This window comes from Melanotaenia boesemani, chromosome 5 (genome assembly GCF_017639745.1).
Source record: "Melanotaenia boesemani isolate fMelBoe1 chromosome 5, fMelBoe1.pri, whole genome shotgun sequence".
Lineage (NCBI taxonomy): Eukaryota > Metazoa > Chordata > Actinopteri > Atheriniformes > Melanotaeniidae > Melanotaenia > Melanotaenia boesemani.
In genome coordinates this window covers 27,093,981-27,109,833 of record NC_055686.1, presented here as the reverse complement: position 1 = coordinate 27,109,833, position 15,853 = coordinate 27,093,981, and the positions used below count along the sequence as shown (strand labels likewise).

The following is a 15,853-nucleotide window of genomic DNA, read 5'->3' as shown; positions in this document are numbered from 1 at the left end:
GCTTCATGTATATTACAAAGATTTATTACTAAAACACAGACATCAAAAACAGCTTTCTGCAGAAAATCTCAGTCTCAAAAGAAGAAGAAGTCTCAAAACCAATTCAAAAACCAAAAAATATGTATGTCATCGTTATATACCTTTTCAAACAAAGACATTCCTTACTCCCTCCTTTACACCAGGTGCGAGGGGTGCCACGTTACAGCTGCACCACGGTTTTGTTTCCGACACCCTCGGAATACCGGGAGCGTGTCAGGTGGGGAGCGTCGGCGAGTTCAGTCCACCTTGCAGGATCCACGAGATCTTGTGATTCTCCACTTTCAGGATAAACATCTCATTGACTATGATGGCAAAAAAAAAAAAAAAAAAAAACACTGACACCCCTTGACTGGTTAAACACGTAATGTTTACATAGTTTAGCAGCGCAAATCTGCACAGGGGCTTTTATTTTGAAAAATACCAGAAGCTTTTACACTGCTCCCATGTCTGATTTCCTGTCTGTCCCTATCTGAACTGCGGAATTGACTCATTCTGGGTGCATGAAGCATCAAAAATAGACTTGGCACCTAAATTTAGCAGAGCACCACAACAATGGGCTTCTGGGACGCCTCTGATACTTGCTGCGGCGCACCCAGTGGAAACCAAACCAATGACTAAAATGGCCGTGAATAGCAGCAGAGGCTTCAGCGCCGGGGTAATATGCCGGTGCAAAACAGGGGTTATATAAGCCAATCCTGTGATTTTACATATGAGATGTGTGCTGAATCCAGTCTCTAAGGCCCCTAAGAGCCTTATATGGTAAAACCTATGTTTGCTTTATAGAATACCTCCATTTAGATGCCACATATTTCCCCTCTTCGAGACTTTAATTAAGAGTCTCGAAATATAACTAACTACATAAGACTCAAATTAAATAAACTCATATGAGAGCCCCAAAAGAAATCATAAACGCCCAAAAGAGGCTAGTCGACCCATCTGACCCCTTTGGGCCCATGTCCTGCCTAACAATGCTCACCTCCCGAAACAAAAAATAAGCACTCGAGGTCACCCATATGTATCTACATAATAAGAGCCATAAAATATTATCTATCTGCCTAATACTAAATCCCTTATGCATCTACATATAAAAAACTAAATGCATGACAATAGCACACATAACATCATCACAAAACTCAGCTTAAAACTCAGATTAATACAGCATATGATTAAATTAAAAAACAAAGAAAACAAACAAAATAAATGTGACTCCTAAACCTCCAGATGGGTAGACTGATGTGTTGATGGTGTTTCAGTGCACAGATGTCTCCATCATGATGTCAGTATTCAAGATTCAATGTCCCTGTTTAATGTCCTTATTTGCACTTTTAAGTCCACGTGGCCATCCCCATGTCACACTGAGAAGAATAACGAATAATGACCAGTATCTTTGCCAAAGTAATAAAAATAAAAATATTTTAAACACAAAAATTAGAAATAATTGTGTTTAGATAAGAATTAAGTAAAAATAACATATCAAATTCCTCCCCTTGGTTATACAAGCTAAAAAGGAGGAAACTACAAAATAATAAAGCATACTAAAACACACTACATGTGATAGAAGTATAAATTAAAATGGATATTGTTCGAATAATTCACCTTCCACTATAACCTCATCTTCCTCAGTTCTACGCAACAGCAGCATCTGAACTTGGTCACCAGGCATTACCACACCAACCCATCTTAATATTTCCTTAGCAAAGGTCAGTAATAACGTACAAAAACAAAACATAACACACAGTGCCACAAGGGTCGTTATCAAAATCTGTACTACAGCTCCTACTGGACCCAGTTTAACTTGCAACCAAGCATTTGCAGACCTCCCAGATCCGTCTGATGCCCTTATAAGTTTTAAAGCATCTACAACACTACTTAAATTGTCAGAATTATCTGGAATCAATGTATAACAAGCATCACCTGTTAAATTCAAAGCCATGCACAGGCCACTTTGTTTAGCCAAAATATAATCTAGAGCCATGTCATGTTTCAGCAATGCTAGTCTGTAACTCATCTGTGAATTGGATAAATATTCAAATCCTCTGATAGTTTCATTAGCAAAAACCTGCAGGGTGTAAATATTATTATCAATGTGATCTGTTGTCACTCCATACCATGGAAAAATATGAATTCCCCACAATTCCCCCCTAATTCTTCCTCGTCTCAGGAATAACATTAGACTGAACCTGCTCTGACTCCTGAGCCTTCTGAACCATCACTACTCATTTGGAAGCTTCAGTGTTGCCATGTAACAACATCCTGTCCATCCATAGGGCAAAAGGCTTTATCTCCACAAATCCACCAGATATCCTTAAAATTTCCTATTGTCACATTTGCTGGTAAAGTTTGATTCTTAACAATCAATGTTCTACTTTGTGTAAGAATTGGTGCATGAAAAGTCACTGTATATAGATCATGGTCACCCTATTTTTCACTACTTTTCACTCTTTATCTAACCCCAACTTTTGAGTCAAATTCACTCAAATTTTAGAGGTGCTTAAACATTTCTTCTTCTTCTCGTCACAAATTCAGGACTTCCAATCCTCTATATGAAATTACAGCACAAATGCTCTGCTTCTTAACTATTTCCTATCTACCCCCCCATTCTCTCCCCATCTCTGGTGAGGCACAGAGCAAAAAAATTAAAGTCAGTTTAGAGGAGACCTCTGGCAGCCAAAGATCCACACACACAGCCCACACAGGAATTTTTCAGTATCACTCCACAGCCTTTTCCCTAGAAAACCCCCAAAACACAGTGGAGAGTCAGTTGAGGAGAACAAAGGCACTGCACAATCAGTCTTTCGTGACACCATATTTTGATGTATCTTGGGTCAGGTGATGTAGAAAAAATTACTTTCAGGAAAATTTTCTCTGGATACCAGCTTCATGTATAATAAAACGATTTATCACAAAAGACAGGCATCAAAAACAGATTTCTGCTGAAAATGTGGAGGTCTCAAAACCAATGAGAAAACCTTGAAGAGCATATATGTCATCCTTATATACCTTTCAAACAAAGACATTCCTTAGCCCTATATAAGCCAATCCTGTGAAGACACATACCTTTACATATGAGATGTGTGCTGAGTCCAGTCTTTAAGGCCCCTAAGAGCTTTATATGGTAAAACCTATGTGTGCCTTATGAAATACCTCTACTTAGATACCTCATCGAGTTGAATTAAAATCACTATATTAAAAAGTGGTGCATCACAATTATGGACCTTTCAAGGATGCTGTGAGATCTCTTATTGACACCACCAATAGATATATTTGAATTGAGACCTCAGTGTTACATATGCTTTGAATCGTCAATAACAAAACTGTTTTGTTCACAAAAGTTATATTAACTGTCAAAGCTGTAGCAATGCAAAACGCTTCACATAACTTTATTTACAATCATGTTACTGTTTTAGTGCAATAAATAATTTTGAAATAACTTTTTTTCTTTTTACGTATCCAGCAAACAAATTCAGTTTGTGCTTTAACCCATAAAGGCCCGAGCCCGACCCATGAAAAAATGGTAAGAAAAGTAAATTTTTTTTAAACATGAGGTCTCTATTTGGCCCTTTAATAAAATATGACAAAAACATTTACATTTTTTGGGGGGAGATATCTATCATTTATTATCATGTGATAGTTTAAAAATATAATGTGGTTTTATGCTTCTGGGAATCTATTAGGGGACAGAAGACAAGTATCAGATTGTGTTCAACAGGATTTTAAGCAACGTTTATACCATAAATTGAAGCAAAATGTCTCAGAAACTGTATGCGACAAATATGTCATGTCGGGTTCTCATGGGTTAAAGTGCAAAGCTGATAAACTGCAGCTCACCCAAAACACATAGTTAGATAGAACACCAAAATATAGCATTCTAGATCCACAAAATATGCTGGTGTGATCTGAAAGTTGAAGGAACATGGAATCATATATGGAATCATATTATATGTCTGTGCGTGTGTGTATATATTTTTTTTTTTTCATTCATGTAACTGTATTATAAAGATGCTTCAACATACATAAGAAATGTATCTTGTTTAGCTAAGGACAGCTTTCAATCCAAACTTAAATGTTATGCATTTAAAGATTAGCCTACCTGGAAAATTCTGCATATGTTGTCCACTCGTTGTCCTTCACGAGAGAGAATAAAACTTCCCACATCCATTCCTCATTACGTTTGCAGCAACTGTTGATGTTCTGTGTGGCTGCATAATGTGCAGGGACAGCTTCCTGGTCATGATAAAAAAAAAAAAAAAAAAAATCAACCATGATCCAAGACTGAAAATAAAAAAATTCCCATCATTTTCTGATTCTAATTTTTCATCTAAAGACACACTGCCGGAATATCGATAACAGTCCTTTTTTGTTTTCCGTTCTTCTTTTTGAAAATCAAAAGCTAAAAACGAGTCATTAAAAATTTTCTGTTTCTCGTTTTCTTATTGTTCAAAAACAAAATCGGGAAATCGGCTAATTTCCCGATTTTGTTTTTTTAATATCAAAAAGAAAATCCGTTGGCCGGGATGTACACGGACCTTTGTCACACACAACCAGTTGAGAGGAAACCAGACTTCATCGGATCTCTCTGTGCTTCTCCTCCACAGAACCACAACATTTACCTGATGATTGGAGCCGTGCCATTGCCATGTAAGAACCAATCACTTGTATTGATCTTTCACTCTAAGCAGTTCTCCTAAAATTTGCAGATCACATGTTTACATTAAGCATCCAGACCATGGGTTCTGGTCTGAGGTTCTGGTCTGAATTGGAACTAGAACCAAACCTCAAGTTCTGCCTGTTGAGAAACTCTTCTGTAGGACCTGTGATGTCAGAAATTGTCCTTCTGCTTATCCACACCTGAACTCTGAGGTCCACAGAGACCTGTGTCTATCCTGATCCACACCTGGGGCCTCATTTATAAAACTGTGTGTAGGAAAGCAGACTACAGGTTGCGTAGGTAGGGAAAAAAGGAAATGAGGCCTCTGCTCTGGCCACCCTGAATGGCAGGTGCCTGGTGGGGTCGATGGCTGCCTATCTTGGCCCTGTATCACGTGACCACAGGGAGCTCTGGCTGGGGCTCTCCTCTGCAACTCTCTGGGTGGGTCTGGGATTGTCTTTGGTGTGGGGTGGCTTGGGGGTTTGTGCTCCAGGATTGCAGCTTATGGCCTGGGTCTCTGGGCCGCCCCAGTCTGCCTCTAGCCTCTGTAGAGGCGTGGACGCATTTGCACGATCTCACTCACCAATCCTCATCGTTGATTAATCCTCCTTCCTCATATTCTGCATGCTTACATAGTCACTGAGTTGTCAAGTGGGTTTATACACTAAGATATTTTCTTTTATTTGTTTTTTTTTTCTGTGGGTGTGTATCAGGTTCTTTGTTGTTATTCTGATATGTTTGTGATATGTTTTTTGATCTGGTTATTAATTAGGATATCTTGATTACTATCAGCTCTGTTTTCAGGATAAGCTGTAGGAAATTCTCTGTCTTTCTGTACGCGTTTAGTAGTTAGTTGTCTGGTGATAGTTTGGATTGCTTCTATTTCTTGTGTTTTTGTCTCCTCTTTCTTCTTTCTGCTTCCCTTTTTGCTTCTTTTTGCTGCCTTCCTCATTTTTCTGTCCCCTTCTGTCAGGTCCAGCAAGATTATATAGATTCTATAATTCAAAGTAAATAAATAACATTTAATAAATGAATAAATCAATCAGATTATCAAGAGGAGCCTTATATCCATAAACCTCTGAATCTGAAAGTTTGTGTACAATCTTTTTTCCCTTCATACATCTAGTCTGCTTTGCTACACACTGTTTTATAAATGAGACCCCTGATCCACACCTGAACTCTGAGGTCCACAGAGATCTGGGTCTGTCTTGTTCAACACATGAACTCTAAGGTCCACAGAGACCCTGGTGGAACATGAGGTGGGGTATGGGTTCTAATAGTGTTTTTCTGTTTGCAGTTATGTGCCAGTGGGTCTGGTCTTTCTGTTACTTCTGGTCTTCACCTGGCTGTGCTGCAAAAAGAAGCTTTTCTATAAATATCAGAAGCCCCTTCCCCCCAAGTGCTCCCCTGAGACCAAAGTCCCACCCCTACTGGAACTGAACTGTCTGTCTCCATACCTGCCCTGACTGAAGAGGATCTGAAAACCCAATCATTTCAAGTTCCTCTGAACTGTGACCCAGGTCCCCCAAAACTTGTGGTCCAAGTGCAAATCAGTTATGGACCAACCTCGTTTAGCTAGGCTTCATGTCAGGGTTAGTCAGAGTAGTTCACCAGGAACAGGCTTTAGATCAGGGTCAGCTTAGGTTAGTTAGTTTACTTCAGCTGCAATTAGCCAATCAGATGTAAGATCAGCTCTGCTCTCACAGTGACATCACTTCCTGTGGACTGTCAGACCTACAGAGAGGTTGTGACTAAATAAAGATCTAAATTTACTAAACAGGTTTAAACTGTGAAAGAAGATGTGAGCCAGTCAGGTGTCGTACCAGTCAAGTGTCAGAAGATAGATAGATAGATAGATAGATAGATAGATAGATAGATAGATAGATAGATAGATAGATAGATAGATAGATAGATAGATAGATAGATAGATAGATAGATAGATAGATAAACATTTTTATTATAATAATTATGAATAGTCTTTAACCATTTCTGGCCATCTTTGTGCATTCTCTTTTTCCTGAGTAAATACTTGTGTATTTTTCTAAGTGATGACCTCGTAACTCTGACTCTGGACTGGGAACAGTGTGGTTCTCATAGAAGACACTGGGTTGTATGGAGACAAGGCATCTGCAGGATAAGAAAAAATGTTATGAGAAAGAAGCAGACTGTTTTATCTGGACTGTTAACTATTTTATCCATGTCTGTGTATGTATTACAAGAGCAGTGTTTACAGTTTACCAATACAAGTACATTGGACTCTGGACTTCTGTGTTTTTCGTCCTGGTTCAGTGTTCTGTAAGCTCTGCCTTGAAGTATGTTCTGTAAATAAACTCTGGTTTAACTCTGCTCTGTCTCCATGAGGTCCTTCTTGATAGAGAACAACAATGAAAAGCATGTGCAAATCAGTTATGGACCAACCTCGTTTAGCTAGGCTTCATGTCAGGGTTAGTCAGAGTAGTTCACCAGGAACAGGCTTTAGATCAGGGTCAGCTTAGGTTAGTTAGTTTACTTCAGCTGCAATTAGCCAATCAGATGTAAGATCAGCTCTGCTATCACAGTGACATCACTTCCTGTGGACTGTCAGACCTACAGAGAGGTTGTGACTAAATAAAGATCTAAATTTACTAAACAGGTTTAAACTGTGAAAGAAGATGTGAGCCAGTCAGGTGTCGTACCAGTCAAGTGTCAGAAGATAGATAGATAGATAGATAGATAGATAGATAGATAGATAGATAGATAGATAGATAGATAGATAGATAGATAGATAGATAGATAGATAGATAGATAGATAGATAGATAGATAGATAGTTGTTGACAATGTAACACGTTAAAGAGATCCAAAAAGATACCTGTCATTGTTTCATGTTGTTTATATGATGTTAACATGTTAACCAGTTAAGGAGTGATAATTTGTTACATACTGGGTTTTAATCTCTCATCTATCATCAATGACTGAATGGAAACTTTCAGCCCAATAAAACATTTTGACATGTCAGTTTGTGTTTTTTCTGATTTCCTGAACTCATATGTCATCAAACCCTGTTTCACTTTGTTGAGGTAAAAACTCATCCACTCTTTCACACATTTTTAGTAAACACATGCACTTGTGTTGGTAAACTGTAAACACTGCTCTTGTCATATATACACAGACATGGATAAAATAGCTTACAATCCTCTGTTAATGAATGAAAAACTCGCACTGGTCACTTAAATAACTTAAAATTGACCAAAGTAATAATAAGGATTTAGTAAAAAATAAACCAGCAACAACCAGATGTTGCTTTTAAATTGTTGTTCATAAGAATTATTTATAAACAAACAAACAAACAAACAAACTAATGAAACAGGACTGGACATAAATGATGGCACCCCTAGAAAAGAATGAAGATAATTTGACCATCAGAACAAGTTAAACCAAGATATGTCCTATAATTAGCATCACAGGTGTCTTCAAACCTGTAATCATTCAGTCTGCCTGTTTAAACAGTGGCAAAAAGTCACTGTGCTGTTTGGTGACATGGTGTGGGCCACAAGGCTGTAGCCAACATCTCTGGATGTGGGCCCAAATGACTGTAACCAACATTCCTGAATGTCTGTCCATGGGACTACAACCAACCTCCCTGGACAGGCTGGCAGAGGAAGATTGATGACAAATTTAAGAGACAGTACAAATGGTAACCTAAGATCCCACAACAACCTCAAGAGGTAAATGGTAAATGGTCCGTATTTATATAGCGCTTTTCTGTACCTGGGATGATACCCAAAGCGCTTTACATTATACATCACATTCACCCATTCACACACTGATGGCGGAAGCTGCCATGCAAGGCGCTCGACCACGACCCATCAGAGGCAATTAGGGGTTCGGCGTCTTGCCCAAGGACACCTCGACATGAACTCGACTTGGCAGAGGATCGAACCGGCAACCCTTGGGTTACAAGACAACCGCTCTACCTTGCTGAGCCACGCCGCCCCCTAAACTCAAAGGTCAAGGTACAACAGCGCCAGATCAAATGTCAGATGAATTGGCTCAAATCGATTTGTCTGTAAAGTTCCCTGAGATGATGTTGTTGTGAATTGGCACTTTACAAAAAGAATTTTATGGGAAGAGGCCAATGAGGACATCACTGTTGAAAACACATACCCTGGACCAAAATGAATTTATGAGCAATTTAATGAATTTAGTGTGGATGTCGGTGTAATGTCATGGATAACAAATACTGGTCAAATACTGGAAAAATGGCAACAAAGATTAGAGAGAATGCTAAATATCAATAGCAATAGCAAAGTGACAGATGTTACCCCAATTTCCACTGGCTGCACCGCACTTTTGTTCCGACCTCCGTGGCTGGTCAATCCACCCCAGGAGCATGTCATGTATCAGATTTTACTGGATGTGCAAGATCACGAAATCACAGGAGGATTGGAAAAATCTTTTGATTCTCCACCTTCCAGATTAAATGTCTCATCATCCATGATGAAGAAAAAAAAACAAAACAAAACAAAAAAGAAAACACCAAGACACGCTGACCGGTTAATGGCATGATGTTTACATAGTCCAACAAGTGCAAATCTGCACGGGGGCATTTATTTGGAAAATTAAGCTTTTACACTGCTCCTGTGTCCAATTTCCTGTCTGAACTGCTAAACTTTATGCATTCTGGGTATCCTCTGGCCTCTTTACATCAATCAAAACACTAGAAATAACTATATGGAAACTTTTGCTAATTAAACCTAAGGATAACACAATAACTGTGTTTGCATGTGTGTAAGTGAATGATATGCATGTGTATGGGCATGAGTGCAAGATAGAAGTGTTTAGTGATGAGTGCAATCATAGAAATGGGCCCCTTCAGGAATGTGAAAACATAGAAAGCCCCAGGATCTTGGCAACCAGGAGCCACCACAGAGCATAGCACCATAGGCAATGACCACAGCCACGGAGCATGGACTTCTGCTTGGACCCAAGAATTAGATGAATGCAGGACCCAGGACCACCTCTCCAGCAAGGTTAGGGTTAGGACCAGGCTGGCAGGACCAGGACACTCCAGACAACCAGTTTTAGTATTAGTGACATTTTCAAGGAATCAGAAATGTTTTATTTCAGACCATGGTTTTCTTTGCTCAGTGATAGTCATTGTTACCATGGTAAATAACTGTACAATTACTTCAATAATTTAAAACAAAATTTGTTGTAGCAGGCATGGCTGCAATACAAATCTTGTCCTCAGCTTTTTCTGTATGCTCATAAGAAAAGTAGGTTTTACTAACCTAATTATTTCCCCTATTAAGTAAAGGTAAATCTGTTTATCCAAAATCCATTTATTAACAAGTTAAGATAACTCATATTTGTTATGATGAACCCCTTAAAAGAAGGGAAAAACTGGTTCAACTGTGTACATAAAAAAGTTCCTTATTTTAAGCTTTACACACTAACTCCACACTAACACCATGAGTGTAGTTACAAAATAGAACCTGTGGGATCAAACTGTTTAAAAAGTTTAATCTCAAATGTACTTACTGCAACTGCAGTACAGTCATGTCATTGTAAACAACACTAAAAAGTTAATCATACAACAAAATAAACACTAAATGATAAAAGGAATATTTCCAGGCAAAATTTTTAAACTTAAGCATCACTGATGACTTTACTGAGATGAACTCAAGTTTGGTTGATGTGCACATTTTTTTATGGTTTTAGTAACAAACCAAATCTCAGATATCAGGGGAGAAATACACCAGAATTTTTATTATTTTTTTTAAATATCATTTTATTGTTGTTACATATTTAATAAAGGATAGACATATTCAGCATAGAGAACAGAGAAGAAATACAGAAAACTGTGTTCCTTCAGTTTAAATCTATGAAATAAGATTATTTGCTTAAAATAATTAAAAATCAAATGAACAAAAAGAACATGAAAAACAACCCAGCTAAATTTGTCAAATATAGAGCGTTAAAGATAAAATAATTTTTTCTGCTGATGTTAAAAGATAGATGTACTAAAATACGAAAGCAACGTTTTTTCTAAAAATGTTCATACACTGAAAAAATGAAAAGCTGAAGACACAAACTGAAGCTTTTCAATTTAAGAAAAATGCTAAAACAAAATATACAGCTGATGAATCTCCAAGTGCCACAAAGCCCACACAGAGTACATGTGTAGAGAAACAATGTTTTTAAAATAATGGCTTAGTCTAAAATACAATACTAATTCAGGATAATAAAGAAAATAGAAAATAAACAATTAAACCTTGGCTGTTTAAAAAAAAACCCGTCTAACTCCCAGGTCATCAGAGGTTTAGTTATATATTATAAAACACTGGATAAAACATGCAGACTTGGTCTTTGTGAGAGGTTTTCACTTTATTTGACATTCTAGGAATGAAAAGTGGTTGTTGAGGCTCCCTTTAAACTCTGCATGAATCAGAATGAATTACATAACCTGTGCAAATAAAACTATTATCAAGTTGATCTTTATAAATCATTTGTGTTGTTGTCTTCTGGACTCAATACAAGCACAGGTTGCTGTGTAATATTATTATTCTATATGACCAAAAACAAAGCCACTATCAACAAGAACATTGCCAGTATTCCTAATGACAGCAGGATGGTTCCAGCAGCTGGTACATTGGCACAGAAAGATAATGCTAGCAACAAATAGAAAACCACCACCAGAAGGATGACTCCACCATGCTCCTTCAGGTCTCTTAAAAGAGCAAGAAGTTGTTTAAATTTTTCTATAAACCACTGTATTTTTGGGATTATCACTGCAGCTGCTTTTACTAGTTCCTCAACCAATTTGAGCGCTACTGCTGATCCAGTTGCTGCAGCTAGTGAACCAGATGCTGAAGGTGTTGATCCAGTTGCTGAAGGTGTTGATCCAGTTGTTGATCCTGTTGCTGAAGGTGTTGATCCTGTTGCTGAAGGTGTTGATGAAGGTGTTGATCCTGTTGCTGAAGGTGTTGATCCTGTTGCTGAAGGTGTTGATCCTGTTGCTGAAGGTGTTGATCCTGTTGCTGCAGCTAAAGATGCTGTTGCAGCAGCTGTTGATGCTGCAAATATTAATCTCACTGCTGAAAATATTGATGCGAATGCTGCAAATATTGATCCCACAGCTGCAAATATGGATTCATAAAATTTAGCTTTTCTTTCTTCTTTTTCTTGCACTTCTTCCATTGTTGATTTTCTTTCCTCTGATTCATCTGTTGCTTCCTCTTCTCCAGTTTCTTGTGCATCTTTTTTTCCCCCTACCTTTCGTGCTTCATTTTCCGATGCAACATTTGTTTCTTCTATTTCCTCCTCGTTTTCATCTTCAGTGTCTTCTTCAGTATTAGATTTGTTTCCTTCTTCTGCTTCAGATTTTGTTCCCGCTTCTCTTTCACTATTTTCTCCCTCCTCTGCATTTGTTGAACTTCCTCTATCCTCGTTCTCTGCTTCTTGATCTCCACATATTTCCTGCACAACTCCAACAGTCGGTCCAAAGAAAGCTTCTGCCACTGCGTCTCCTGCAGGCCCTGATAATTTTATCCACATATTCCTGCAGGCACTGTTGTTAGCTTCATTTTCAGTCTCTGCTTGTGGCAGATTTCCCACTGATGTTGTGTTTCCTGTTTCTTTCTTTGCTTGCAACAACTTGTTGGTGTAACATCCTCCTTTGTTTTCCATCCCTATCTTCTCTATTGTGTTGAGCAGCTGTAAGATCTGCAGCTGGTTGCAGTCTTTTTCTTGGTTGCATCTGTTATCAACGACATGATATCCACCGCTGCATTTCTTTACCAAATCACTGAGACACTTATTATGATCCACAAACTCCTCGATGTTCATTCCCTCAGGAAGCTGGTCACCAAGAATGAAGACAACAGCAGCATATTTAAAAGCTTCTTCTGAGAAAAGTTGGCCAATTTTTTCAATGGCAGCCTTCTTCTGATTAGTGAATTTCTCAACTTTGAGCACAATCAGAAAAGCATGAGGCCCAGGAGCACACTCTGTGATACCCCTCAGGATCTCGTCCTTCAGGTCTGGCTCTGGACCATCTGTGCCATCAAAACCAGGAGTGTCAACCAGCATAATTCTTCTTCCGTGAACGGATTTGGCCTCAACTTGACATTCCCTTGATCCGCGGCATTTAGGAGGTTGATTTATCTTGAACACATTCTCTCCAAATATGTTGTTTCCCAGGCTGCTTTTCCCAGCCCCAGCTTCCCCCAGCAACACAATCCTGTATAATTTTAGCACTAAAAATAAAAACAAAACATTATTGTCTTTATTTATTGGTGAATTAGTTGTTTAACTGGTCAGTCCTGGCTCTGAAGCAAATATGAATCATCTCTAACTATGTTCTTACCTTTGATGCACTTGTGAGTTCCAGCTGGACCTGGAATAACGATCCTTGGTGGGACTACAGAAGCAAAATGACAGAGTGATGTATGCAGTATGTGTTTAGTACAAATTGCACATTTCAGTTTACTTTTAGTAAAGCAAGGCATGTTTTATGTATAGCACATCTTTTAACAAAACTATTCAAAGTGCTTTAAAACATTAAAAGCTTTACAGCAGGGTGAAGAAAATTATTATTTTAGCAATACAGTGTTAGAGTCACAGCTAATTACACCAATATGAGCTCAGTCAGTGCACTACATTACTTAGAGGTGGAAATAGAAGATGCTGTACTTTACAGACACTGCAGATGATGAACACCTCTTACCTCTTTCTGTTTTAACCTTTGATGTCACTGCTTTTTCAGGCTCTTGTGCATCTCTTCCCTCAGCTCCTTGCCCTGGTGTTGTGGGCATGAATGCATTGTAAACACCTACTTTTGTAACATACTCTTGTCCTGTCTGTGCACTGTTGGTGGTGTCTTCTGCTGGTGCTTTGACCTCTCTGTCCTGCAAAACTGCAACACCTGACCCTAAGAAAACCTCCCCCAGTCCTCCTGCTGCACTTCCAGATAACTTCAACCATGGGCTCCTAGAGACTGTGTTGTTGATCTTATTGCTGATCTCATCCTTTGGCTTGATTTGTTTCTTTTCTGCTTGAAGCATTTTATTGCTGTTTTCCATCACCATCTTGCATTCTCAGTAAAGCAGCTGCTCTAAAGAACAAGAAAAGAAAAGACATGACGGAAATTATTAAAATGATTGATATATTTATGCTGGTATTTTTTTAACAAAAATAACAGTGAAAAAACTGCTATTATCCAATTCAAAATGGAGCAGAATGAAGTAATAACTATAGAGATATAGGCCTATATATACACATCTCTGTTTGGGATCCTACTTCTTCCTGCCTGCGTCACACAAGTGGCATCATCACTAAAGACCCTGTGTAGTTCTTAAAGACATGCACATAAAACAATGCCACATCACATATAGAGAATAGATGGAGTTCATAAAGAAGACAAAATATTATGAAATTATCTTTGTAAATAAAATAAATGCAAAAAGGATAAAAAAGTAAAATTAGATTGATAAATGCATAAACACCACTGTATGTATGTATGTATGTAGACATATAATCCTGTATGCTTTGTCATTGTCATGATCTTGCTTTATGTTCTTGGTTCATGTTTTTGGTTTTTGTTCTTGTTTTTTGGTGTCATTTTCTGTAGTTTCTTGCTTCCTGCTGGTTAGTTCGCCTGTGTCTTGTTTGTACTTCTGTGTATTTAAGTCCATTGATTTCAGTTCCTCATTGCCATTTCATTATTTCCTGCTTTCTGTTGGTTGAGAGTTATTGTTAGATGTTTCGTCCATGCCATGTCAAGTGTTTTTGCCAGTGGAGTCTTTTGTTTCTGTAAGTTTAGTTACTCTAGATTAAGATCTTTTTACCTGCACCGGTCTGCCTCTCAAGCCTGCACTTGGGGTCTTCACTTCCACTGTTCTTGACAGAATGAACTGGCCAGACACAGACCCAGCAGGCCCTCTACATCCCCTCGGCGGTCCTGGCAAAATGGCTACAGGGAAGTGACCCATGGATGGATGATTTCCATGAAAAGAACTGGTCACACATGAACTTGGCAGAACTGCTAAGCTGCCTGGGGTGGCGGGCCTCATTGACAGAAGATTCTCCCGAGAGGTCACCATTCCGGGGGTCCAATGAACCATGGTGGGGGCCAGAAGGATGTAAAATTCCAGACAATCTCACCTCGCACCGTTGCCGCCAGCTTCACGCCTCAAGTCTCCAATGTCACCAACAGCTCCACGCCTCATTTCTCCAGTGTCGCCACCAACTACACAGTCCATGTCTCCAATGTTGCCCCAAGTTCTGCACCGTCCCATGATGCGGACAGGTCATGCCCAGCTCCTCAGCATCCCACGGCGCGCCTAGGTCCTACCCAGTTCTGCTGTGTCCCACGCTGGTGGAGGTCCTTCCCAGCTCTGCAGGTGTCCCATGCACGCGCCCAGGACCTCTCCAGCGCTTCAGTTTGGTTTCTGCTCGTTAGTTCACCTGGTCTGATTGTTCAGGGACACTGACCTCTATTCAAAATGTCGAAAAGCCATTGTTCTTTGTCTGCCTATAACTGAGTCCCACACAGCAACACCGAGATAAAACAGAAAGTGAAACCAAATTGTAATTGTAATGGTCTGTAATGTCAGATAAAACTATTAAACTTTTTCCCATCTTTGGAAGTGAGCCCTCATAAGTACCTCAAACTAATGTTTCAAACAAGGAAACAGTTCATATCATCTCCTGATATTTACAGTCAGATGATAAACACAAAACTGCTGCTGCACATCCATCAAACATGACTCATCCTGTCACACATGTGGCTGCTGAGGAGCGTTTTACCAATAAGCTTCTAATCTTTTCTACTTGGTAGAGTTATTAGACAGAAATGCTGTAGGTTAGTAACCTGAACTTACCAGCTGGGATGTCAGAAGTGGAGTTTGTGAAAGTCCAGTGGTACTGCCTCTTTACAACCAACAGTTTATATTTAGGATGCTTTCACTTTCTGTATGACTTGTAGGGGCGTTGTTAAGCTCCCTTTTGTTTATTCAAGAATTTAAGAGGACTGCCTCTGGATTCTTTTAAAGGCTAAATAATTAAGATTTTTTTCTGTAAAAATAATTCTCATTTGTTGCAAGGGATAAAAGGAAGTTTCCCTATAAGCAATCTGTCTCTCTACATTAATAATGTCTTTGTCAAGATTTTCTCTTTTCAAAATC

General features: G+C 38.9%; 3 protein-coding genes across 5 annotated transcripts in view; 2 read left to right on the top strand and 1 right to left on the bottom strand.

Moving 5' to 3' along the window:
* Positions 1 to 6,153, top strand: part of LOC121640058 — a 29,045-nt gene extending 22,892 nt beyond the window's left edge. The window contains exons 5-6 of the mRNA XM_041985744.1: positions 4,635 to 4,677; positions 5,985 to 6,153. Of these exons, the coding sequence (XP_041841678.1) occupies positions 4,635 to 4,677; positions 5,985 to 6,153 (212 nt within the window). The remainder of the gene's footprint in view (positions 1 to 4,634; positions 4,678 to 5,984) is intronic.
* LOC121639986 (Fc receptor-like protein 5) overlaps positions 1 to 15,853 on the top strand; it is a 907,115-nt gene that overhangs the window by 338,733 nt on the left and 552,529 nt on the right. The gene's annotated exons all lie outside the window — the stretch shown is intronic.
* On the bottom strand, positions 15 to 15,626 carry LOC121639999. 3 transcript variants are annotated; one of them, XM_041985645.1, is made up of 5 exons: positions 15,551 to 15,626; positions 13,396 to 13,782; positions 13,036 to 13,089; positions 11,612 to 12,925; positions 10,493 to 11,578 (listed from the first exon to the last, which is right to left on the bottom strand). In XM_041985645.1, the coding sequence occupies exons 2-5, from the start codon at positions 13,754 to 13,756 to the stop codon at positions 11,235 to 11,237; spliced, it is 2,073 nt and encodes a 690-aa protein (XP_041841579.1). In that variant the 5' UTR covers positions 13,757 to 13,782; positions 15,551 to 15,626; the 3' UTR covers positions 10,493 to 11,234. The 3 variants fall into 3 exon arrangements, with proteins under 3 accessions (XP_041841580.1, XP_041841579.1, XP_041841578.1); XM_041985646.1 differs by lacking the exons at positions 10,493 to 11,578; positions 11,612 to 12,925 and adding an exon at positions 15 to 341; XM_041985644.1 differs by having other exon boundaries at positions 10,494 to 12,925.